Raw genomic sequence first — 26,918 nt, 5'->3', positions numbered from 1 at the left:
ATCATCACCATAAACCACAACACAACAACAGAAAGCCAGTGATTTGTTTGCCATCAGCAGAGACCCAACACAAACAGCCCACTCTCTTCCTCCCGTGTCACGACAGCTGGCGGGATTCATCCGGCAGAGTTAACCCAGCTTCCAGTGGCATCTCTGCATGTTCACACACATAAGCTTGTATTGCTTTTCTCATCCATGTTTATTTGTTGTATGTTTTCTTTAGCTGTTTCCAGAAGCCCAGCATATTCAGTGACTTAGCCTCAAAGTAATGAGTAGAACGTCCCGAGGGAACCATTCTTATGTAATATGTTAATAGGCCCACCACAATGGTGTATTTGAAGAGGGAAGGCAAACCCTGGGAGGTTTGAGAACTTCTGCTGTAGAGTCTGGCATGGCTCTATTCAACTCTACTAATTACTGCTCAGCTCTCATGAGAGGATACAGTGTTAACTTTATCCAGAGCTGAACGCAAGCTTCTTTTACCACATAGATTTACACTGGACAGCAAGTGGCGGTGCAACACAGCACCAACATTTTTTATTAAAATCTGTCTACGACCATATGAGAACAGACACACCAATGCAGATGCGAAAGCTTGACCAATGCATTGCAAGTACGCATTCCCGTTTTTGCATGAATGTGTCTATAACAAACCCAATCCTCAAAGGACCAATAGAATTACTTTAAAATGCCTGTTTCATTAAACCGCATGTGTTATTATTCAAGTAGCTAGCTATAATCTTGTCGACAGTTTAACGTGCTAAGCAAGATTCTCTTCAAAAGATGACAGTAGTCGATCTGAAAGAGAAAAATGACAAATGAACAGCACAGTTTGCGCAAATGCCCGTCATAGCACCCTTTGTGGCAAGACTGAGAATGCAACGCGTTCTTGCATTGTGTTATGAATTGTTGAATTATGAAACACTTTAATGCATGAAATCATGGCCTTTGCATTCACATACTCACGTAGAGTGTGTTTTCGGGCCTTAAGGTTACCATTCTATTATTCTATTTGAAGGAATTGTCATTCAGCATATAAATAGTTGATATTTTCACTTTCTCTCTTTATCCATCTGTTTTATTTTCAGCAGAATTTTCCCTTTCAATAGATTCTGCTGACATCTGTGTAATATTGTTATATCTAATATATTAATACCAAAATCTGGCATCTCATAATAGCTGGAACAGCTGGTCAATCACCAGAATTGCATCCAATAGAACTACAACAACACAATTACACAGTCCTTCATTCTGTACAGTAATATGATAAAAGCTTAAAACACTCCCTTATCTCTTAAGACTGATGTCAGAGCACAGGTCTCTTTAATTATCCACTGATAAAATGCTCTGGCAGGGTTGGTCATCAGTATGTTCTGCTCTCTGGTTGGTTATTAATGACCATTGCATCTTCTGGGTTATTCCCTCATTGTTGGCAAGGTGAAAGTATAATTGAAATCAACTTGCCTCATGTGCCTTTGTAGTCCCCTTGAGCAAGTCACATGACCACCAGCTATTTCAGAGGTGGTATAGCATACAGTATTTTGCAAAAATGAAGGCAAATGATGACTCTTTTCCTGTTCTTCCATTGTAAGATGCAAAACTTCCTTCTGAGTTCCAGATTGTCTGTAGCATGCTTGCTGCAGTAAACCAAACAAATTCAGAATTTTGTAATAACGCGAAACAGTCTGGTTCCGGTAGTAAAAATCCCATACATTTTTTTCAGTAGGGGAACTGATTTTTACTATAACTTATAAACCTTAAAAGACAGATCTACCGTGAGCTCAGAGGCTGTTAATCAATGGAATATGCTTCTTTTGAAGCCATGAGTCCGCATTATTTCAACTTTATAGGTAAAAACATGTTTAATAGCGGAATACCTGGTGAAGAACTACACTACCCATGAATCCTGAAGAGAAAGATCCACCAATCAGAGTTGCGGCAAAACAACTGCAGCAAACAAGCTTTGCAGTGTCCACCTTTTTATATATCATAATACTTTGCAATAAACTTATATATTATATATATATATATATATATATATATATATATATATATATATATATATATATATATATATATATATATCAGAAGAATCAGAATCAGCTTTATTGCCAAGTATGCTTATACATACAAGGAATTTGTCTTGGTGACAGGAGCTTCCAGTGTACAACAATACAAAAACAATACAAAAACAGCAGCAAGACATAGATAATAATAAAAAATAAAAAATAGTTATACACATACGTACATACACACACAGACACACACATACATACACACATACACATACGTTGTGCAATCTAATACAAATCTTTTATCTGTTATGTACAGTGCAAATGTTTTGTTTTTTGTTTTTTTTCAGAGGAATTAAATGGCAGAAGAGGTTGGATGTGTTGGATAAATATAACAAACATTGCACATACTATGTGTGTATTGCACATACACTACCAGTCAAAAGTTTTGAAACACTTACTCATTCTTTATTATAATTTTTTTCACATTTTAGAATAATAGTAAAGTCATCAAAACTATGGAATAACATAAATGGAACTATGGGAATTATGTTGTGACTAAACAAAATCCAAAATAAATAAAAACTGTGTTATATTTTAGCATCTTCAAAGTACTCACCCTTTGCCTAGAATTTGCAGACATGTACTCTTGAGGGGGGCAGGGGGAAACCAATAATCCTCTCAGCAGTCCAAACTGTCCTTTGTAGTCTTCTGATGTCTGATTTCGTAGCTGAACCAAACCAGACAGTTACTGAAGTGCAGAGGACAGACTCAGTGACTGCTGAGTAAAACTGTATCAGTAGCACCTGTGGCAGGTTGAACTTCCTCAACTGGCGAAGGAAGTATAACCTCTGCTGGGCCTTTTTCACAATGGAGTCAATGTGTGTCTCCCACTTCAGGTCCTGTGAGATGGTAGTGCCCAGGAACCTGAATGACTCCACTGCTGCCACAGTGCTGTTTAGAATGGTGAGGGGGGTCAATGTTGGGGTGTTCCTCCTAAAGTCCACAATCATCTCCACCGTTTTGAGCATGTTCAGCTCAAGGTTGTTTTTACTGCACCAGACAGCCAGCTGTTCAACCTCCCTTCTGTATGCAGACTCATCGTCATCTCGGATGAGACCGATGACAGTGGTGTCATCTGCAAACTTCAGGAGCTTGACAGAGGGGTCCTTGGTGATGCAGTCATTGGTGTAGAGGGAGAAGAGTAGTGGGGAGAGCACACATCCCTGGGGGGCACCAGTGCTGATTGTACATGTGCTGGAAGTGAGTTTCCCCTGTCTCATAAGCTGCTGCCTGTCTGTCAGAAAGCTGGTAATCCACTGACAGATAGACATTGGAACAGAGAGTTGGTGTAATTTATTCTGGAGTATAGCTGGGATGATGGTGTTGAAAGCCAAACTGAAGTCCACAAAAAGGATCCTTGCATATGTCCCTGGTCTGTCCAGATGTTGCAGGATATGATGCAATCCCATGTTGACTGCATCATCCACAGACCTGTTTGCTCGATAAGCAAATTGAAGAGGATCTAGAAAGGGTCCAGTGATGTTCTTCAGGTGGGCCAACACCAGTCTCTCAAATGATTTCATGACCACAGACGTCAGGGCGACAGGTCTGTAGTCATTAAGTCCTGTGATTTTTGGTTTCTTTGGGACAGGAATAATGATTGAGCATTTGAAGCAGCATGGGACTTCACACCGCTCCAGTGATCTATTGAAGATCTGTGTGAAGATGGGGGTCAGCTGGTTAGCACAGGATCAAGGACACGCTGGTGAGATGCCATCTGGGTCTGAAGCGTTCCTCATCTTTTGTTTCCAAAAGACACGGCTCACATCATCTTCACAGATCTTAAGTGCAGGTTGAGTAGCAGGAGGGGGGAGGAGGGGGGTTGCAGGAGGTGTTGGTGTTTGTGTGAAGTGAAGGTCAGAGTGGGTGTGGGGTGTGAGATTGAGCCTTTCTAATCTGCAGTAGAACACATTCAGGTCATCAACCAATTGTTGGTCCACCACAAGGTTGGGGGTAGGGGGTCCTGTAATTTGTGAGTTGTTTGATGCCACTCCACACTGATGCAGGGTCGTTAGCTGAAAACTTGTTTTTCAGCTTCTCAGAGTATCTTCTTTTAGCCACTCTGATTTCCCTGTTCAGTGTGTTCCTGGCCTGATTGTGCAAGACTTTATCCCCACCCCTGTAAGCATCCTCTTTGGCCTGACGAAGCTGCCTGAGCTCTGCTGTAAACCACGGTTTGTCGTTGTTGAGCTTTAAATAAGTCCTAGTAGGAATGTACATATCCTCACAGAAACTGATATGTATTGGTACAATATACATACAATACAGTATATATATATTTAGCATGACACATACACACACACACACATATATATTTTATACCCGTATGTTCAGGGTAATGGCATGCAAATTCCACTCGCCAATTCCCATTGGCCTTTTTTCAAAAGCAGAGGTGTTTGGGGCTCCCAAAAGTGACCCCTAGTGTCACTACATTGACACAACGTCGAGTGAGTGACAGATAGGGAACCAAACTTTGGTTACTTACGTTTCTGTTTTGTTTGACTGGCGTCTGCAGGGGACAGTGTTGCTAAGGCAGGTGCCAGTAACAGGATCCACAGCCTCTACAATAACAAAAGGCCTTTCCTCCAATGTGGCGACTGTTAAGTGACGATTATCAGACACCGGCTCCAGGTAGGTCCCGTAACGCGGCCAGACTGGATACCTCATTTGTAGTATACCAGACTCATAATTTCCCACCTGTTGAAAAGAGAGATTTTAAACTGTTAGATAGAGATTTCAACACAAACTTCAAAATAAGCTTAAGGCTTTGGGGTTGAACAGCATACAAATATGCATTGTCCTAGTTCTGGGTTCACAGTGATATCATGTTGATAATTTTTGCTTATTGCCGAGATGGACACTATTGCCAATAATGTCAAGACCAAGAATGTGCATAGTCCCAAGTCCTCACTTGCTACTACAGAATATATCTATATAATGCATTTTAAGTATCAGAGTGTATATAATAAAGTACACAGTTATTTATCTTCATCTTCTTCTACTGCAGTTTTTACACTTGGATTGTTATTTAATTCCCTCTTAATTATGACATAGCAAATGAATGAACAGGCTTAAAACATCATTGTTAGTTTTGTGAGACCACAGACAAGACCCATGAGAAAAATAAACACAATATGAAAACTTTTTATTCCACTCAATCAGGGAAATGAAAACAAGATTGCATTTCTGTAAATTACTTCAAGCAGATGTGATTCTCTGACTAAGCAGAGTTTTCTGCTTGTTGCCCTTTATTAGTGTGGATTTTTGTGTAATAATTATATTCATTAGATTTTATGGTGCTTAGCAATATAGACAAATTGTAAAATATTGGCTAGCATTTGTCATCAATAGAGAACCACATGGCAAAACTAATTACTGTTTATTATTTAGAAAAAGACTGTCCACTCTTTTCATCCAATGCAGAATCTGTCAGGAGTGAATCCACTTAACCGTTGTGGAAATTTAGTGTGCTCTATTTAAGTGGAAAATCCTGCATCTTATTCACATACTATCCCCTATTATAGTTATCGTAGTACTAGTTATTAGTGTTGGTTATCATATTGCTGGTTATTTTAGAGACAGTTAAGTAAGTGTTGGTTATCATAATGCTAGTTCAACCATGACAACTCTCAGAAAGATTTAGTATGTTTCAGAGAAAAACTCTCACAGCGTTCTGCAGTGAAACAAGCTTATCTGCAAAACTGAGCATTTTAAATGTTAGACAAAGAGAGAGATGCATGTTGACTGGCAACCCGATTACATGTCAAAGGACCAATCAGCTTACATCATGCGAGCTGATTGGCTTAACATGTCACATGTGAGCAAGCCAATTGGTTAATAAATTATTAACAGATAACAAGTTCAAAGAACCTATCAGCTTGTGCCACATAGAGTTTCATGGCCGAACTCGGGTCATTTCAGCCATGATAGCTCTCAAGAAAGATTTAGCATGTTAATGTGGGTATGAAATATTGATCAGGTATTGGTTTTGGTGGACTAAATCTGCTATGCTGCTACACAGTCATACTGAGTTAAGCATGTTAACATTCTGCTGCTGCTGCACAATAAGACCAAACGCAAGACATGCTGCATCAAGCATTTAGGACATGCAGCTGAACATATAGAACATACAAACAATCCCCCAACAAAGCAGGGAAGCTGCACAAAATGCATAACACATAAAACAAAACAACCCCCTGACCAAGCATGTCTATCGCCAAGACTTGTGTACTGCTGCTGCTCCAAAGAGCCATGTGCACTGAGTGTATGCTAGGTAGGTGTGCCTTAGCCAGGCCAAATGGCATAATGCTAATTAACAAAATTTCTATGTGTGCCTCGGCCTCCTTGGACGAATGGCTTAAATGGCTGCTAGTGACCTAACTCATAATGTGTACCTGGACCAGGAAAGCCCAGAGCTTATTTAACCAGTGACTTAGGGTGTGTTCACACTTGTAGTTTGGTCCTCTTGGTCCGGACCAAAAAAGAAAATTATACATTTAGTCCTGTTTCGCTTAGCGTTCACACTGGCCATTTTAACATCAAACCTAAAGATACGAAATAAAAGGCATCAGGAAAAAGTCACAACCTGATTGGACAGCTTTTATGATGTATATTTTGCGACAGAACTTACCGAACATCTAAAACAATGCTGGCTGCTGGGCTAAATGCACTCGTTGGATTTATATATGGTGGTATTTTTACCAGCTGAGTACAAACGAAGAGCTAATAAAATGTGTAAAGGAGTCAAAACAGTGTCAGGAATTCCTCCGTTGCATACACAAATGAAGATATTGCTGCAAGGACAGTTGACGGCGGTTCCGACGCCTGTACCGAACTGTAATGGGCAACATAGCTCCTATGATGAGAAGAACCAGGTATGCTTGAGGTCAGTATTAAAGGCAAATTACTTCCTGTTATTGGTCCATTTAGACATCTTTGGTCCATGCTGCATTCATACTATATCAGTCGAACCGCACCAGAGTTCTTTTGGAAGCGGACCGAGACCCACTATTCAAGGAGTCTCAGTCCGCTTGTTTGGTATGCACCAAGGTTCAGATGGCAGCGTTCACACTTGTTCAAATGAACCGCACTAACAGAGCAATCGCACCAGAGTTTGTTTTAATCGAACCAAACCTGCCAAGTGTGAACACGCCCTTAGACTAGCTATGCATGGATTTATTTTTAATCTAATGACCTGAGATGGTAAGGTGTGCCAGGCCAGATTTGGCTAAGGCTTACCTTGTTAAAGACACACTTCTATGTGTCCAGGCTAAAAGCATACCTTCCATGCAAGCTGATAGAAGAAAAACCCCAGCAACCATCTAAGCAAATAGCATATGCACTGCAGTGCATCCAGCTTATCTGCAGGACTGAGCAATTTACATGTTAGACAAAGAGAAAGATGGTAATTGGCTACCTGATTACATGTCAAAGGACCAATTAGCTTACACCATGCAAGTCGATTGACTTAACATGTCACATGTGAGTGACCCAATTGGCTAACAGATAACAATTTCAAAGAACCTATCGGCTTATGCCACATAGAGTTTTATGGCTGAACTTGGGTCATTTATCATAGTACTAGTTAGTGTCGGTTATCATGGTGCTAGTTATCCTAGTGACATTTATCATAGCGTTGGTTATCATAATGCTAGTTTTTATAGTGTTTATTATCATAGTGCTTGTTGTCCTATAGTGTCAGTTATCATATGAGGCCACTGCACGGTACAGCTCTACTCGACTCGACTTGCTTTTTGGGGGTTTTCCACTGTGGATAGTACCTGGTACTTTTTTTAGTACCACCTCGGTCAAGGTTCCAAGCGAGCCAAGCCGATACTAAATGTGAAGTCAAAACCCTGCAGATCACTGATTGGTCAGAGAGAATCATAACTACCAGCATCACTGGATTTGCGACACAGGACATCAACCCACTAGTTTTAAAGTTAGCAACAGCAACAGCAATATCATTTGTTCACGTGACTTTCGAATTGTAAAAAGGAATGTCTGTGCGCACTGCAGTTTAAATGTCTGTGCACACTGCACGTCTGCACCTTGTTTATTGACCACGCCGTGGTCAATAAACGAGGTGCAGACATTCCTCTCATTAGCGACGAACGAAATGACGCGAAACGAAAAAGTCTTTCAGGAAGTGTCTCAGCTGTTGGACGCACACGGCTACCACCAGACCTATCAACAGTCAAAAACTTAAAAGTGACTACAGAACCATCAAGGACCACAACAGCCGGAGTGGTTCAAACAGAAGGAAGTGGAAGTGGTTCGACCAAATGGATGCTATCTATGGCAATAGACCGGCGAGCAATGGGAGGGAGAGTGCCCTGGACTCTGCATTGTTATAGTCCACGATGGAGGATGGTACGTTTTGTTACGTTAACTCTATATTCTGCTTGAAAGCTTCACTTTATTTAGTTGACCAGCTACTGGAAAGCTTGCTTCTAAAACAACCAGGCAAAATCACCAAGCAACAACTGCTTTATGCAGCACAATGAGCTAGTAGCTAACAGTTAGCGGTCGTGTTATTTTTTATGGTCAGTAATGTTTGTGTCACGTTTAAGATGATGTCACGGCAGTAGAGGTGGCACAACTATGAAGATCAGCCTATAATCCCACCCACGTTGGGGCGGCACTAAACTGCAGTGGAAAAGCAAGCTCAGAAAAGTAAAGCGTACAGAATCGAGTCAAGTTGAACCGTAACGTGCAGTGGAAAAGTGCCAATAATGTTGGTTATAATATTGCTAGTTATCATTGTACTAGTTATTATCTTGTTGGTCATCAGAGTGTTGGTTATTATAGAGAAAGTTATAATAGTTCTAGTTACCATAGTGCTAGTTGGTTATCATAGTGTTGGTTATTTTAGAGACAGTTATGTAAGTGAAGCGTAGTTCTAACAGGAAGGTCTTGGGATTCATTCAATCAGGCGTCTCATCCAATCACAATACAGCCTCCACTTCATAAGCCTGCTCAGCTGCCACTCATTGTTTGCATACTTCCGTGTTCTCAAACTGTCTATTTTGCAATACTTATGAGAGATACAATGGAGAGAAATAGTCTTAAGGCGTATACTGCTCTTTATAGCTTTGCTTTAAATCACAGTGCAGCACCTCAAGCAAGGCCAACCTTTGGCACCTCCTTCTTCATAATGTTCTTCTCTCTCACCTGAGGGCCTCTCAACAGCCTTCTGAAAGAAGGTGTCATTTGAAGATGACTCCAACTAAGCCACAAAGAAAGAGTTTATCCGCTTTCAGCCTCACCGTGTTTGAAAAGTACGATTTGCTTATATACCTGCCTAATAAATGACCTACCTATTAAATTACATTTGCAGCGCAAGAGGCCTAGAATGGCATAGCACCAGCAGACCGACATGTCACAGAATATGCCAGGAATGAGGACCCAATAGCAGGAATGAGTAAAAAATAAGATTTATTTAAATAAAAGTATAGAAAACAGGAAAAACAAACTCTCACAAGGGAGAAAAGCTAAAAAGCAAAATGATAACAAACTTTAAACTGAAAGACAAAACACAAACTGGACTGGAGACAGAGCAAACAAAACACTGACTAAACATGAGAAACAAAACAATCCGACAAACACAAGAGGAAAGGGAGCAAAATATTTGTAGGTAAGGCATATGAGGAAACAGGTAAAGACAATTAACACAACAAGGACTAAACGAGGGAGAGCGATGAGGGTAACAAGGAGGCGGGATCAGGGAAGCACATGTCGAACAAACACAAAGCCATGTGCTAACACACAAGACTAAAACAGACATGAGTGCACATGGTGATGAAGGACCAAACACAAGACTGACAGAAGAGCTCATGCCAAGAGGACCGAACCCAAAGTAATGTGATCACAAAAGATGAGACATGGAGGATGAGTGTCTGGATCCCGACCAAGAACAGAAACCGAACTAGGTTGAAGAGTCAGGACCCAGACACCATACTCCGAACATGAAAACACAAACACAGAACATGGGTGTCAGGATCCTATCACCACTATAAACATGACTGACAATGTGACAGAATCCTGACACTACCCCCCTCAAAGGGATGCCACCTGGTGTCCCAAAAAGGGGAATATCAAACAGAAAACAAAACATAACAGACAAAAACACAAACTAGGGCGGGGCTGGAGGCACAGACCAGTGTGGGACAGGAAGCACAGACCAGGGCAGGACCAGAGGAACAAGAAGTCCTAACCAAGGGAGGGATGGTGGGGGAAAACATGTGGATGGCTCCAAGTAAGGGGCAGGGTCGGGAGGCTGGGGAAATGGAATGGGCCAGGCCGAGGGGCAGATGACAGACCAGGGATGGTTGGAGGGGGAAACGAGGGGGATGGCTTAGTCTAGGTAGGATGAGGCCAAAGACGTAGGGCAAACCAGGGGACCAGGGTGACACATAAGGCCAGGGTGGAACCGGAGGAGAATCCGGAGGCCTAGATGGACTGGGAGGCCAGGGCAGAGCTGGAGAAGGTCCCGGAGGCCTGGATGGACCGGGAGGACAGGACGGAGCCAGAGGAGAACCTGGAGGCCAAGGCAAGGTCCGAGCAGCTGGGTTCAGCAATGGATAGTCCTTGACCACTGGTCAGATGGGGTCAGTGGTGGCTGCTGGGCAGAGGTCAGTGGTGGCACAGGACAGGACAGACTGGGCAGGGACCCCGAAGGGTTGGACAGACTGGGCAAGTACCCCAGAGGTCTGGACAGACTGGCCAAGGGTCAGTTTGTGTGGCGGCTGCAGAAAACTGGACTGACTAAACGGTGGCCGCTGGGTACGGGTCAGTCTGGGTAGTGGCCACTGGGAAGGGGTCAGTCTGGGTGGCAGCCGCTGGACAGGGGTCAGGTAGGACAGCGGACACTGGACAGACTGGGCATTGACCGAAGAGAGCTGGACGCAGTCAGATTGAGCGGCAGCTGCTGGCGAGGTGTCAGAGTGGGCGACAGTCGCTGATGACTGGACACACTTGTCGATGACCACAAGGGGCTGGACAGGATCTTTGACGACCATGGGGAACTGGACAGTCTCATCAACGGCCACAGGCAAAGGGACATTAGTGGCCACCCAAGGGATAGCAGCAGACTCTGACCCTTTGTGGCGGGCTGCAGTGGACTCGTACAATTCCAGTAGCACTGCAGCAGAGTCAGACCCCTCGTGTAGGGCTGCAGCTTACTCGGATGCAGAAACACCTCACTTCTTCCACATCCTCTTGTGGATGGCAGTCAGCAGTGGGCTCCTCTGCCTCCTGGTGGTCAGCAGCGGGCTCCTCCACCTCCAGGCGGTCAGCAGCAGGCTCCTCCACCTCCAGGCGGTCAGCAGCGGGCTCCTCCGCCTCCAGGCGGTCAGCAACAAGCTTGGCCGCAGCAACCTGTCTCTTCCTCCTCAGAGAGGTAGGGTGGGGGGCCACAGCATCCACCACCGGTGAGGGAGTATCGCTGTCCTCGTGCTGGGATGAAGGAAGGAAGTCCTCTGAGGCACATGTTGAGATAAACTCATCCCACTTCATGGCCAGCTTGATTGTAGCAGTAAGACTTCCTCCTTCAATCATCTCTGGGACACAAGATCTGATGGGTTAATTCAGACCAGCCCTAAAGTGTTGAATAAGGCTGGCCTGATTGTGACCCAGACCCAAGGACAGCACCAAAAACTCCAACGCATACCCCTTCACTGACGTGTCCTCCTGATGAACTTTGAAGAGCTTCCTGGCCTGCTCGGCTCTGCATCGTGAAGGAAGAGGTGAACAAAAAGAAAAACTCATTCCTGCTGGGTCCATGTTGGTCAGAATGTTGTCACAGAATATGTCAGGAATGAGGACCCAATAGCAGGAATGAGTAAAAATATGATTTATTTAAATAAAATAACTCAAACGATAACAAACTTTAAACTAAAAGAAAAAATACAAACCAGACTGGAGACAGAGCAAACAAAATGATCCGACAAACACAAGAGGAAAGCAAGCACAATATATAAAGGTAGGGCACATGAGGAAACAGGTGAAGACAATTAACAAGGAATAAACAAGGGAGAGTGATGAGGATAACGAGGAGGCAGGGTCAGGGAAGCACATGGCAGACAAACACAAAGCCGTGTGCTAAGACAAGAGACTAAAACAGACATGAGTGCACATGGTGATGAAGGACCAAACACAGCCATGTGCACTCACACAACACAAGACTGACAGAAGAGCGCATGGCAAGAGGACCGAACCCAAGCCATGCACTCACAAAAGACGAGACATGGAGCATGAGTGTCGACCCGACGCAGAAACAGAAACTGAACTAGGCTGAAGAGTCAGGACCCAGACATCATTCTCTGAACATGAAAACACAAACACAGAACATGGGTGTCAGGATCCTGTCACCACTATTAACATGACTGACAAAGTGCCAGGATCCTGACACGGTGGTAAGATAGATGTGTAAAATAGATACAGATAAGAGCTGTATATCACCCCACCTGAGGCAGGAGACAATGGAGAAACAGTCAGCCAATGAGAATGGAAAAAGTTGCCATCTCTAGGCAATCCATTTCATCAAAGGAAGTTAATCATGTCAGGTGTCATGATGTACCAAGAACTCTTTGACAATGCATGAGAGGATGAAAGAAGGCTGATTCTTTGAAGAAAGTAAAATATAGCTTTCTTTGTTTATCAGGCTCAAAGAATATAGTAAAAAAAAAAAAGCAAGAGTGAGTATAATCCAGCAAGGGGAAAATATATGTTAAACCAAATGACTGTGAGTTGTGTTTTGTTACTCATGTATAAATCAGTCAGGGTGCCCGACAGGGAGAGTGAGCTGGTGCTAGATTGAAGACCACTGTCTCAATGGTGTCTCTGATAGAAAGAGAGCGAGAAAGACAGGGATAGTGAGATTGTAAATATTATGGGAAGACACCAGTGACAGTCCATCGGAAGGAAAAAAAACAAATATCTCTTTAGCATCTCAGTTGCTTCTCCTTGACATAGCAGTGAGACTGATTGGAGAGCAAATGGGTACTTTTGCTAAAAGGTGCAAAGTAGTAATTTTTTAAATATGTCTTCTTGTTCTTACAGTGACATCTAGTGGCGTGGATGCAGCATCATTCAAACTCAATAGATTTTAGTAACAGAAGCCACTGTAGAAGTTCACTATTCACAGTAAGCCATGATTAATTTAATCCGTGAGTGAAAGTGTCCAATAACAGGGCGGTTACTGAGATTAAGCGAGTAGTATTCAGCTGGTCATGTGATTCTAACATGGCAGCCCCCATGAGGGGAACCCACTCCAAGTGGAATAAAACAGCTTTTATAAGGTTACTGATTCAACTGGAGTCTTCATCTCATGTGAGCACTCATGATATTATACATACTTTTCAAAATTACTATTTATTTATTTAGAAGTAAAATTTAAATGAGGAAAACATTCTTGAGTGCACCTTAAAGTAAGTCACATTCCTCATCAAATTCTTCCAAAGACAAATTATTTGACCTATGTTAGTCTGTTTTTTATTTGTCTGCTTGCAATGTTCAACAGTACAATCATCACAGGAGATTTATTTCATTATATATATATATATGGTTTTTTATTAAAGTCAAGAAAATTCCCACCACATCTCAATTTCTGTATTATGTCTAATAGAATTGTGTGGTTCATAGCAAACATTTTATGTATCCTAAATACACACAATTAAATAATATTTTCACACTGTTTGCATAATTTAGCTAAATTAAAAGCTTGATTGGAAATGACGGCCAATAAAAATTCTCTACTCACAACTGACATCCACATTGATATTTCTTTGTTTTTTTCAAACTTAACTTACGTCCTATATTTAATTTCAAGCATGCTCTTCACTGACACTTTTGTTGACTTGGTTAACAAGTTCACTAACTTTTGAAAAAAACATGTTTAGGGCAAAATTAGTGTGATGGATTCGTAATAAAAAAAAAAAGATTAATTTTCACACAATAAATATTTAAATGGTTTAAGTTTGTTTCACTATTTTTTTAGATTATCATCATTTTAAACATGTAATAATTTGTATTTTTATAATGGATTTTCATAGTTTAATATTCAAAGTCTGAGTCAGGGACTAGGCTAAAACAGAAAAATCTATACACAAAAAGCATTCAAAAAGTACCAAAGAAATACAATGAAGACCTGGTAAAAAAAGTGTTCAAGTGCATTTTACATGACCATCATATAAAAAGAAGAAAAAAGTTTAAATCTTTTCATTTTAATAAAAATCAACTCCTGGGACATGGAATATATTGAACAGAAGTTGAAGAAAAACCCAATTATTTTATTGCTCTAACTTACAATTTCAACAATTGTCTAATAATTGAGAAACATCTGAGACAAAGTTGATACTTCAATGAAACATAACTAAGACCCCTATTAAGTCTCCTGAGCCATGAAAGAGCAATCTCTGAGCAAAAAGATTTTACTCTGGAAGTTATTGTTGGTGCATGCCCATTAAAGCCAAGGCACAGATTTCCTTTTTTGACAGGGCTTTATAAAAAACATACTCTTGTTAGCTTACAAAAATTCCCTATTCTGTATTAGTGTCTAATCACTGTGGAAAGTAACAGAATTGCATTGTCATGATATTCTACCTTGTTTTAAATAGATTGTGTTGATTTTGGCACCACGAGTTGAAATCGTCGACATCTCATTTGGAGCTTTGTTCTATTTTTCATGGCTTCCCCTCTCTCAGCTATACACGTATTGCATCAGTCTCGGCTCCTGATATAGCTTTACACCACCTGGAGCAAAAATCACAGCCTCTGCCAAGGCCCTTTGGGCAAGATTCCACACCCAATATAAACCGAGTCCAGCCTGAAGAAAATATCAGTAGCGAGTAATTACTTATAGACTGCTGAAGGCACTTTTTGAGGACCTGAACCAATACAAACAGTCTGTTTGGCATCTTTCCTGTTGGTAATGTAAACAGTGTTGGCATTGTGTGAAAGTATTTGCGATATCATTTTGTGCACATTTGCATGAGGGTGATTTGTCAATTAGGGGCACTTTTGACTGTACTTGAAAATACTTGTTTTTGCCTGGAATAGCCTGTAATAGTGATCAAGGCCTTGATCAATCAACATTCAAATGGAGTTTGATATAATGTGTGATGGTAATGACAAGCAGTTAACTAACTTTGAACTTATAATGACAAAAAGAAATGAATTATTTCTGAATTCAAATAATCAAATACTGGCTGGTTTGGTATTGACACCTAATAAATCTACTCTCAGATCATGATGTAAACATTTAAAAATGAATGACATTTCTGATCTTCAAATTATCATTCTGCTACCCTGGTAAAGATGTGCTCTTCTTATTCCCATGGTAACCATATATACATTTTTGTAAAAAAGTCCAAAATGCTTGGCATAAATGACAACAATGGGTACAGCGATTCTTTATGAAAACAAATTACAAACTATACTCATAAAAAAAATCCTGGTTTCATAGAATAACGTTACTATACCTATATTTTTGCAAAATGGTATTTATTGGCTTGCTGTACATATGGCGGCAGTTTCACGCTAAAATGAACACTAGAGGTGCTATAACAACACTGTTTGAGTCATGAGATAAATGGCAGATTATCGGTTCAAAAATATTTACTTTTGACCTGTTCCTCTCACAATGCTGTCTTATGACATCAAAACACTTTTACTATAGTGAATTACTTGTAAAATGACACATTATAACCAACTACAATTACAAGCTTGTTCAAGTGTGATCAAATTCACAGTAGCTCAACTGATAGAGCATTGCACTTACGATGCAAAGGACCAGGGTACGAGAGCTAAAGAGCACAAGAGTCGACACATGAGACGAAGTTGTCATAGAAGCACCACAAAATGGCGTGATTCAGCAGTTGCATTTTTCATGTCACATTTGCTATTTATGACACTATCAGTTAGGTTTAGGTTTAGGGTAGGGAATGTAGCTTTGTTTATTTCAAACTTGATAGAGCATTGACCTTAAAAACCTCATCTGTTGACTACCACCCCTGGAGTCACGATTTCGAATCCAAGGCGTGCTGAATGACTCCAGCCAGGTCTCCTAAGTAACCAAATTGGCCCGGTTGCTAGGGAGGGTAGAGTCACATGGGGTAACCTCCTCGTGGTCGCTATAATGTGGTTCTCGCTCTCGGTGGGGCGCGTGGTGAGTTGTGCGTGGATGCCGCAGAGAATAGCATGAGCCTCCACACACGCTATGTCTCCGCGGTAATGCGCTCAACAAGCCACATGATAAGATGTGTGGATTGACGGTCTCAGACACAGAGGCAACTGAGATTCGTCCTCCGCCACCCAGATTGAGGTGAGTCACTATGCCACCACGAGGACTTAGAGCACACTGGGAACTGGGCATTCCAAATAGGGGAGAAAAGGGGAGGAAAAAAATAAAAACTCATCTGTTTGTAAAATCATTTAACTCACTTTTAGAGCCACACAATGGACATACATGCAAAGAACCATGTAATATCATTTCGCATAAATGTTGCCACATTCACGTAATTTTCATGAGATCAGTCTACAGAAAAAAACAAATGAATTGAAAATCTGAAGTTCTTACAACCAGGGACTAAAAACGGTTCAAGGAATGAAAACTGAAAACTAACTAATTTTTTGTAGAACATAACCAAAAATGGGAACAAAATGATTTTCAATTGTATGTGCAATAATTCAGGTTGACCACTATAAAAACAAAATGCATCTGAGGGCATTTTGGTCATAAAACCAGAATGTGCGCAGATGTCATCCAGCTCTGGTAAAAAGCAAACATCTCGGTTTAATAGGAAGTTCCCCCCACCAATTTCCAATTTCAGAGCATTCACATAAAAAAAAAAATGAATATTTCATTTTTACATAAAGTGCTGCTTCTTTTCACCCTAATAACACTAAGGTGTGTGTGTGCTATTTATCAATGACATCCTGACTAGAATGAAGGCAATCAAACCTGCAGAGGTGCATCAAATATTGAGAAATACATCATGACAGTGTCATTGGAGGTGAAACCTTTTAAATGGGATAGTTCACCAAAATATGAAAATGCGGTCACAATTTACTCTCCTTCATGTTGTTTCAAACCTGTATGACATTCTTTCATCCATAGAGCACCAGAGTAGATGTTAGACAGGATGACTTTAGTCATGCCTCAGTCACCATTCAATGTCATTGTTTGAAAAAAAAAAAAAAAGATACCTTTCTGCCTTAAAGGGATAGTTCACCCAAAAAAGAAAATTCTCTCATCATTTACTCACCCTCATGCCATACTACATGTGTGACTTTTTTTCTTCTGCAGAACACAAATTAAGGTTTTTGGAAAAATATCTCAGCTCTGTAGGTCCATACAATGCAAGTAAATGGTGGCAAGAACTTTGAATCTCCAAAAGTCACATAAAGGCTGTATAAAGACTCCAGTTAATAAATCCATGTCTTCAGAAGTGATGATAGGTGTGGGTGAGAAACAGATCAATATTTAAGCCATTTCTTTTTTTTGTTTGTTTTTACTATAAATTCTCCTCCCTGCCCAGTAGGTGATATGCACAAAGAATGTGAATTGCCAAAAAACAAAAGAAGAAGAATATGAAAGTTAAAGTGGAGATTTATAGTAAAAAAGGACTTAAATATTGATCTGTTTCTCACCCACAGCTATTATATAACTTTTGAAGATATGGATGTAAACACTGGAGTATTATGGATTACTTTTATGTTGCCATTATGTGATTTTTGGAGATTCAAAGTTCTGGTCACCATTCACTTGCATTGTACGGACCTACAGAGCTGAAATATTCTTCTTAAAATCTTAATTTGTGTTCTGCAGAAATAAATAAGTCATACACATCTGGGCTGGCATAATGGTGAATAAATTATGAAATAATTTTTTAGTTTTTTGGGTGAACTATCCCTTTAAAATCTCCTTTTGTATTCCATTGAAGACCGAAAGTCATACGGGTTTAAGGGTGATCAAATAATGACAGAACTTTAATAGTTTGGTTAACTATCCCTTTAAAGAGAAAATAAGATGGGTAAATGAGTCATTATTTTACAAACATCAGACGTTCTTACCTTATCCCACTGTCTCCCGCGGTCCAAAGTGATGATTATCATGGAAGGGTTGACCAGGTATCCATCACTGTTGAAGGAAAAATCTGTGTTCTCCCAAGACACATTCAGCATATGCCTGTGAAAAGAGACACAAAGCAGCTCAGTATCTAATAACATTTTTTAATTCATATTTAATTAAAATGTTCACATTATCAATCATGATTTAAAGATTTTTTTTAATGAGAAAATTACATCTTATCATAATTTTCATTCATAATTAGTGTTGTTTTGATCACACTTATGGTTAGGGATTTGAACAAACCCTAGACCCTAAGTATTAAACTTTAACGTGTAACTCCTCCACGTTGTTTCCAATATGACACCTCAAAATGTGTGTCTTGTTGAGGAGAGGTGTACTATCACTTTTCTAAGCAATTTTAATCACATTCTCGCCTGGTGGACAATAAAACAGGTGAAAAAGTCCCATAAACTCTTAATAAAGGCCATATTTAGGGACAGGAATATCATAGAGACTTTGGCTCTTTTGACATGGGACAGTAAGTAACCACCTAGCAACCACCCAGAACACCCTACCACACAGTCTCCTAGCCTCTCAGGGTTTTAACAGCCATCCTTGTAATTATTGGATTTTTGGAGTAATTATTGGATTAGCAAAGCTAAGTATTTGCCATTGAGATGAATCTAATGCTAATGGCTCAAACAATACTTACAATTCCGTTTAGTGACACTAGTGGTGCGGAAATTACACAATTCACCCAAGTCACATGAGTTTTAAAACTTGTTACCTGTTTAAATCTCCAGCTCATTGCTGCTTTTTTCATGCAAGAATTTGTCAGGATAATGTTTTGAATACATTCAGGATAATGCTATTTTTGCATGTTGGTATCATCAAATGTGCAATTTACAAAGCATCCCAGATAGAGGGGAATATATCATCACAACATACTAAATTAGCACTTTCAAAGTCCGGTTGATTTTTAAATACTGAACACTGCATTAGTTTGTTCAAAGCTTTATTAAATCAGATAATTGCTGCAACGTGATTCATCATGCATTATAATCTCAATGCAGGTGGGATCTTGGACATCATTTTTCATCAAACCCTTCTATACACACTTACACACACACACACACACACACGTACAAGTCCTAGCAGAGGTGATGAATGCCCCCTGAGTATTATGGGCACGCTTGAGTGTCATCTGTGTGAAAAGCCAGCATAATCTGGTAATCTGCTGTAATCTCATTAACAGGTAAAATGACTTCATCACAAGCGCATTAAAATCAGACTTAATTTAAAGTGGCCCATCAATAATGACTGTTCTGGATGAGGTATTTTATCTTTATGCCCCAAACTGATTGAGTAAAGACTTAAGAGACTAACTCCCCTCTAAAGCAAGATTACATTGTCAAGAAGTCATGCTATAGTTGGATTTTAACATTTTCCTTGAGGAAGCTTGTATATGAGGTGAGAAATTTCTTTTTGAACAGTGGTGTGGTATTTTTCAAATGTAAAGCCATTTAAAGGGATGATTCACACAAAAATGAAAGTTCTGCCATTATTTACTTACTCTTATGTTGTTCCAAACCTGTATGCTGTCATGCTGTCAGTAGAAACCAAAGTATACATTTTTGAACAATCTTCATGCAGCTCTTTTCCATTCAGTGACAATTCATTCATTTCCATGGGAGAAAAAAAATATGGGTTTGGGATAATATGATGGTTGTAAATAATGACAGAATTTTAATTTTGGGGTGAACTATCTCTTTAATAATGGCATACTGCACACACACACACACACACACACACACACACACACACACACACAGATCTCTCGTACAATTTATAACCTAATGATCTTGGACTGCACCAAACACAAAGCACCTCTCTCCACCTCGGCCGTGCAAACTCTGGCCCCCTTTGGATGATTAAAATATTTTCTGACCAAACAGGATTTGTTGTGTTCCCTGGCACAGATGACACCAGACTGCCCTTTTGGGCAGCCCTGGCAAGAAAGGGCACATCACATGCGATATCTTCGCCTCTGATCTCTGCATCTAAATCTGGATGGCACAGACTGGACAGTGGTAGGCAAAGTGAGCACCTCGGTTTTTGGCACTGTTACAGAAAACTTTTGGCTAAGGTTCAAACTTTCCTGTCACTTTGTATCAATCCACCTTAATTTGGCTTTTGCGTTTCTGTTGGGTCAGGTAAATCTAAAGGGTCTTGGGGCTTTTTGTTACTCTGCTGTTGAATTCGAACATGATGACATACATTTGTACACTTGCATTTTCACTTGCAAAACCCTCTTTTGATTTTGATTTGATCTTCAAAATCTCTACCAAAACTATGATTGCATCCTAACATGCTCACTATCTGAAGTTTATACAGTAGTAGTGGTTCTCAACTGGTGGGTTGTAGCTCAAATAGTTTGAAGGTCTGTTCTGATAGGGTCGTAGACAGCAGGGATAAACAATGGTATGCAAACAATAAAATGGAACTGGCCATATAATGATGCACAGTCAGGATAGCACAATAAATAGGCTTTTCAAAAATGCTACAGTACAGCATGATCACACAGAAAATTGGCATGTTGTTTCTGAACATTTACGTACCCTGAAATCAACCCCATTCTGCCGAATTACTAACAAGCAGCATCTCCCATCAGACATTTTTCCATAATTTCAAGCATGTATAAATTTCCCTCTTGCACTACTAATAGAATGTTGGGTGAGCAACCTCTGAAACACAGGTTCTGGACACATGGGAACCAGGAAGGAATCTCATTTACATAAACAATGGTGAACGTGATTTGGAGGTTGCATTTTCGCTCTAAAAATACATTTTTAGTCCACTGACGGTTAGTAGAGTTAATAAAATGCATTCCTGTTGACTGTATTAAGTCAATTATAATTAATTTTTGCCACCACTCTGTGGACATTTTACCCACAAACTGGAGCTCACACGTGCCCTTACATTTAACAACACTTCCAGCTTTGGCCACTGGGGGCAGCGATTCGAATTTCAGTAAGCACAGACTGATTTCAGAAGCAAAACTTTCAACCTACTGTTGCTGAATTCACAATGTGATCAGTCTGAACTAAGGATGCACATTTTTGCAAATTCTTTTAACCGAGTAAATTCCTTTAACCACCAGCATTAGAGGTGGGGGAAAAATCAATATGTTAAAGTATTGCAAAATATGTTCACGCACCAAAAATTGTTATTGTTATTTACATTCTTCCCCATTAATTTTATGGTCATGGGAAAAAACCATTCTCTGACTTAACCAAATCGATAAAGTACTTAAACAACAGTCCAATAGATGGAGCAGTTATTATACTTTACTTCTGAAACAGAACGGAACTCTTCAGATGTCACCCAGAACATGGAAAAGTTGTTGACAGCATGGATGCGTCGGAGACTATTCAAAATCTGCCTTCCTCTTTCTTTCTTTTTACCCCACTTTTTTTTTCCCCCACTTTCTTTTTTTTTTTTTTTTTGCCAAATCCACAGTTTGGCTGCATTTTGCCTTGTCCAAGGTTTTCTAAACCTTCATTAAAAGAAAAAATATATATATTCATCTCACGGTCGGCACTTTACTGTACCAGATGACGGTACTTTACACAAATTGAATATGCTGCGCGAGCTATCAAAGACACACTAGCGTGAGGGAACCACAATGCTGCATATGCCAAAATAATGTGTCATATACTGTATGTTCTGTTAGAATGGTGTTAGATATTAGGAAATAAACTGTCATTGTTTGCTTCAGGTATTCATAAAGATTCCTTAAATCATTAAGAGCTTGATGAAAGGAAAACAATGTCTGTTATGGAGTAGAAAACAAATGATTTTTAAAGTGTGAACTAAATTAAATAAGGTTTTATTTAAGTTTGGTTCGATTTGACATAGCACCTTAAAGTTAAAAAATGTTTCAAATTCAAAAGGTTCCATCTAGCTGTGCTTAGACGGTAAAAAATATCTTATATCCAATGTAAATGTATACTATAAACTGTGTTTAGTGTACTTCCAAAAACATAGTTCACCTCTGCTTTTTGTTTAAACTATCCCTTTAAGTTGCAAGAACTGCAGGACTTAATATTTTATATGTTCAGTTCTCAGAAGGCTGTTTTTTTTTTTTTAAAAGGTCAAAGTCAAATATAAAAATACTTATTTGAGGGTCAGAATTGCTTATGTTCACAAATAAATTGTTATATTCAAATTATTTCAGACACTTTTATATTAATTTAACATGCATTTGGTGATTTGGAAACAGTTCACTGAAGTACTTTGAAGAATAATGAGAAACAGTGAGTAAAATATCACAATATATCACAATTTTGAATGGCAATACACCAAAAATAAAGAACTGCAATAATATCGTATCGTGACCTAGATACGGATATAACGTTGTATCGCCAGTTACTTTGTGATTCCCACCCCTACCATGAATCAAACAAGTGACCAAACAGGCATGACAAAGCTCTATACTGGCTGAAACAAAACAGGCTTACATGACAGATGAGCATACATTAGTATTGTTAGTTTAGTGATTACATCAACATTTGAATGAACAACCATATATTTCCTTCTTATAGTTATAACAAACTAATTTTTAATGGATTGTTTGCATGTGTAACCAGCCGTGCTCGTTCCGCTCTGCATCAGCTGGCATGTGAGGCATGCGCTAACGAGGAGGCTAAAGGCTACAGCCTCTAGTGTCAGTCGCTAGTGCGCCTCTTGAGGCCAGGGGAGTAAGGTTTACACATAACACACAGCTATCACATATCAGCTGGCTCCCGTTCATCATGCCCAATTACCCTATGAGGTGATTACTTTTGGCAGTTTAACAATGGAAGAATAAAAACATAGCCTACACACATACTGTGTTGCTGGGCAACCCTAATCATTTTTCTTTAGAAAAATCAAAATATCTATATGGGCAGGGATCAATATAGTACGAAGCCAGATGACAGCAGATGAACCCACTCCGAAAGCACTGACATCCCACCGCACATAGCATCACCCCTCCCACTATCAAATTAGGCTTCTCTCTTTTCAATTGATTGTGACAATAATTTGCTTAAATTCTGATTCACAGTCTCCGGGTTTCTAATTATATTACTGCATAGTTTAGCAAGTAAAGTAGAAAGGAAAATGGCTTTGCAATGTCACACTTCATTCCAGCCCACGCAAGAATCAATTTAACTGTTAGCACTTTATGAACAAATTTTACTGGGAATCATGCTGTTTATGAAAATCTTCAATTCTTTTCTATGCAATGAATGGTAAAGGCTGTCTGAGCAAAAAAACTGTAAACAAGTGGGGCTTTGAGCTTAGCGAAGGGTCAACTCCCACTCACCTGTAGAGAGTCTCATTGGTGGATGGCCGCAGCTGACTCTGACAGTCCATGTGTCCATCTGGAATAAACCCCCTCTGCTTGCGGAAGCTCTCCACCCCTTTCACCACAATCGCAACACCATCCCTGACCCTGTTTCTCAAGCTCATCTTCCAGCGATCCGTGATAATGCTGATCAATCCAATGGGGAAACTTTCTGGAGGTGCCATATTGGGGTTTCCCACTGCAAGACTCGGGATAAACCAGATATACCCTGGACCAACCAAACCCACATCTCTGGCCATGGTAAACAGGTATTGGGCCTCGTCATGGGAGCAGTACACCAGCAGTACCTGGGCATCAATCTGTTGAAGTAACCGTCGGGCACGGAGGTCATTCATGCCATCGGCCAACATATCAAACGTCAAAGTGTCCTGCAACTCCCAAAGGAAATAGGAAGTATCGATGAAGGAGCGAATGTAGTCCACATAGGTGTCGTAGCCTGGGTACAAGCTGGTTACTACCACAAAACTGTCCCAGTTGTATTCCTCCATCATCTTAAACATTCCATTAATCTGCTGCTCAATGGAGGAGCCCAGCTGAAGGAACGTAGAGCCATCACCCTGTAAGAAAGAAAGGAAATTGAGGCGTTGACTTCAGCAAGTGCTTACAATTTTAGTACAATCATTTCTCTATATATGGCTTTAGGCTGTGAAAACCAAAATCTGTTCAAATTAGTTGTATCAAGGAGAATAAAACTGAATTAAAATTAAAAAATTAACATTTATTGGTCAACCTAAAAAAACTTCATATTCCTACCATCGGAGAAATTCAAGCTTGAAGTAACACCTGTTTTCAGCAGGGGGCAGTAAGCAAAACTCCAGCTGTATAGGCAATGCACAGCTGTACAGACAGAGAACAAACCAGACTCAGGCTCCTGATGGGAGAAAGGTGCCTCAGGTTGTTCCTGGCAGGGTACTTAGCCTTACAGGCTCAATATGGTTAGGATTAGGGTGGGGGTGGGTTTAGGGCATCTTCTGCCAGCCAGGCACCTATGTACAATGGGCACTCAGGCTTGACACCTACTGCTTTACTGTAACTGAGATTTTTGTTTTGTTTTTGTTTTTTTAAATAAAAGAAGAACGAGTCAAAATTATTTTTGTAGTATTCAACATCATGCCACAAATGCTGTCGACTGATCTTAACTTCCTTAACATTCCTTTAAGAGAATCTGGGTAAATTTTAAGCATGTTTGTGCCAAGAAAATCATTGCAAACATTTCAAATAAGTGGCAGATCTTAGATTAAATTTAGTGTGTATAAACATAATTCATCATTTTAGATGAGCTATACCTAAACTTGACCGTGTTTTTATCTAGAAGGTGAAGGCCAACTGATACCACGAGAGGATATTAATATTGTTCTAAACTGTTTCCTGAGAGAGAGTTTCAATGTTACACAATGATGTCCTTTAGACAAAAGCTTTGAGAAAGTAGGGTAAGCCTGTTCGTTAGGCTGTGAATGGGACGTTTTATTCCACCTGTTCAGTGACCCCTTTAAATGCTCCAAAACTGTTACAGGTAATATAATAGGTTAGATATTTATAAATTGGTCCCATTACAAAATTACAAGCATTTTTTCATGAAACTCTACAGAATATCTGAAACTTCAAGTAATCAGCAAAATAATTTACTAGAACGTAAGGGGCTGGAATATTTTGATAGGGTATCTTAAGTATTTTCTCATTATAAGGATATATCTTGGCCAGTGTGTCCTCCATTCTTTGATATATATTAACCTTGAATACTATTTCAAGCAAAAGACATTTTGGACCATCTTTATTAGTTCCTTATCAGTCATGGCAAATTTCAATAAGGGTTGAAACACTAACAGAATGACTACAGTGTGCCAAAAAATGCACAAATTAGCTACAGTAGGAGCTGTCAGTTGATCGTTTTAGGTTATTGATTATGGTAATGAACTCTAAGCAAACTGACTTGGATGTAGTGTGGGGTCAAACTGGGTTCAAAGAAGCAAAAAAATGGTTATTTGTTTTCAATCCGTTCCATTACCAGTCTGCTCCAGTCCAGTTCATTTTTGATTGAACATTTATTTTATTCTGTTGTTTGTTTGTTTTCTAGAAAGCATATGTATATAGTATTATTACAGCAGGGCTTTGACATGGGTTATTATGCTTTTTGGGGAATAACTTATATTTCCTTTTACACAAATCAAGAGTAAAACTTATATAAAAATGTATATTTCCTTTTACACAAATCAAGTGTAAAAAAGCAGATTATCAGTTCATAAACACTTACCTACACCCTGTTCTTCATACAATGCTATGGCATCAAAAGATTTTTACTATAGTACATGACTAAAGGTGATACATTTTAACATTTTAACATTATATAAACAACTACATTTAAAAACTTTTTGAAACACAATCCAATTGCACAGAAGCTGAACTGATTGAGCATTGCATTTGTGATGTGAAGGACCGGGGTATGAGTCCTGAAGAGCATGCAAGTCGATACGTGTGCCTAAAGTGTCATAAAAGCACCACAAAATGACATGGTTGCTTCAGTAATCAGCCTGATCTCATGAAATTTATGTGAACATGACAACATTTTTGCAATTCAAAATGTATGTGCTGTATTACACATTTTGCTGCAGGTTTACAGTGAAATGTCCAGCTGGTGGCGCCAAAAGCGAGTAAAATGGTGTCGTATTCAGACGAGGTTTTAAGGTGAATTTTAGATGGATGTTTTTAAAGCATACCTCTCTAACGTAAAACTTATGCCTGAACCTAACCAATAATGTTTTAAAATATATATGCGACATTAAAAAATACATCCTTACCTTATCAATGCCTAAACCTAACCATTCATGTTTTAAAATGCAGAAGCAAAATGAAAAATCACATTTTCTGAACCAACCGCATCATTATGCCACTTCTATGACTTTGTAATGTCAAGTGTCAGTTTGACTTCATGACTGGTCTTGAAACGTGGTCCTCCAACTTTAAATCAAATGCCTTATCAGGTGAGCTACAACACAAACTAATCATGATGGAATAAGTGTATATATGTAGGTGGATCTGTAATGCAAGCATTGAAATATATTGTTTTTCAAAAGATGCGTTAGAGTAAAAGTGTGTCAATATCATAAAACAGCAGGATCTGAATAACAGAGAGATAAATAAGTATTTATAAAGTCATAATCAGCCATTAAAGTCATGATTTGAGTGAAAGTAAACAAAACACAAAGTTGTTGTAGTGCCTCTAGTGTTCATTTCACATGGAAACTGCAGGTAATTGTACCTGGAGACCCATATAACAAGTTTTGCACAAAAAAAAAAAAAATCACATTTTCACTATGAGACCAGGTTGTTGGTAATTGTGTTTTTCAACTTACATTTGTGCTTT

General features: G+C 39.6%; 1 protein-coding gene across 4 annotated transcripts in view; it reads right to left on the bottom strand.

Moving 5' to 3' along the window:
* The window catches only part of grin2ca (glutamate receptor, ionotropic, N-methyl D-aspartate 2Ca), a 107,446-nt gene that overhangs the window by 18,144 nt on the left and 62,384 nt on the right, over positions 1-26,918 (bottom strand). For all 4 annotated transcript variants that reach the window (XM_051713703.1, XM_051713704.1, XM_051713701.1 and 1 more), the window contains exons 4-6: positions 23,516-24,114; positions 18,150-18,264; positions 4,561-4,772 (exon numbers count right to left, since the gene is read on the bottom strand). In XM_051713703.1, the coding sequence (XP_051569663.1) occupies positions 4,561-4,772; positions 18,150-18,264; positions 23,516-24,114 (926 nt within the window). The remainder of the gene's footprint in view (positions 1-4,560; positions 4,773-18,149; positions 18,265-23,515; positions 24,115-26,918) is intronic.

This window comes from Myxocyprinus asiaticus, chromosome 13 (genome assembly GCF_019703515.2).
Source record: "Myxocyprinus asiaticus isolate MX2 ecotype Aquarium Trade chromosome 13, UBuf_Myxa_2, whole genome shotgun sequence".
NCBI classification, from domain to species: Eukaryota; Metazoa; Chordata; class Actinopteri; order Cypriniformes; family Catostomidae; genus Myxocyprinus; species Myxocyprinus asiaticus.
The sequence above is the reverse complement of the archived record's forward strand: the minus strand, read 5'-3'. Positions and strand labels throughout refer to the sequence as shown.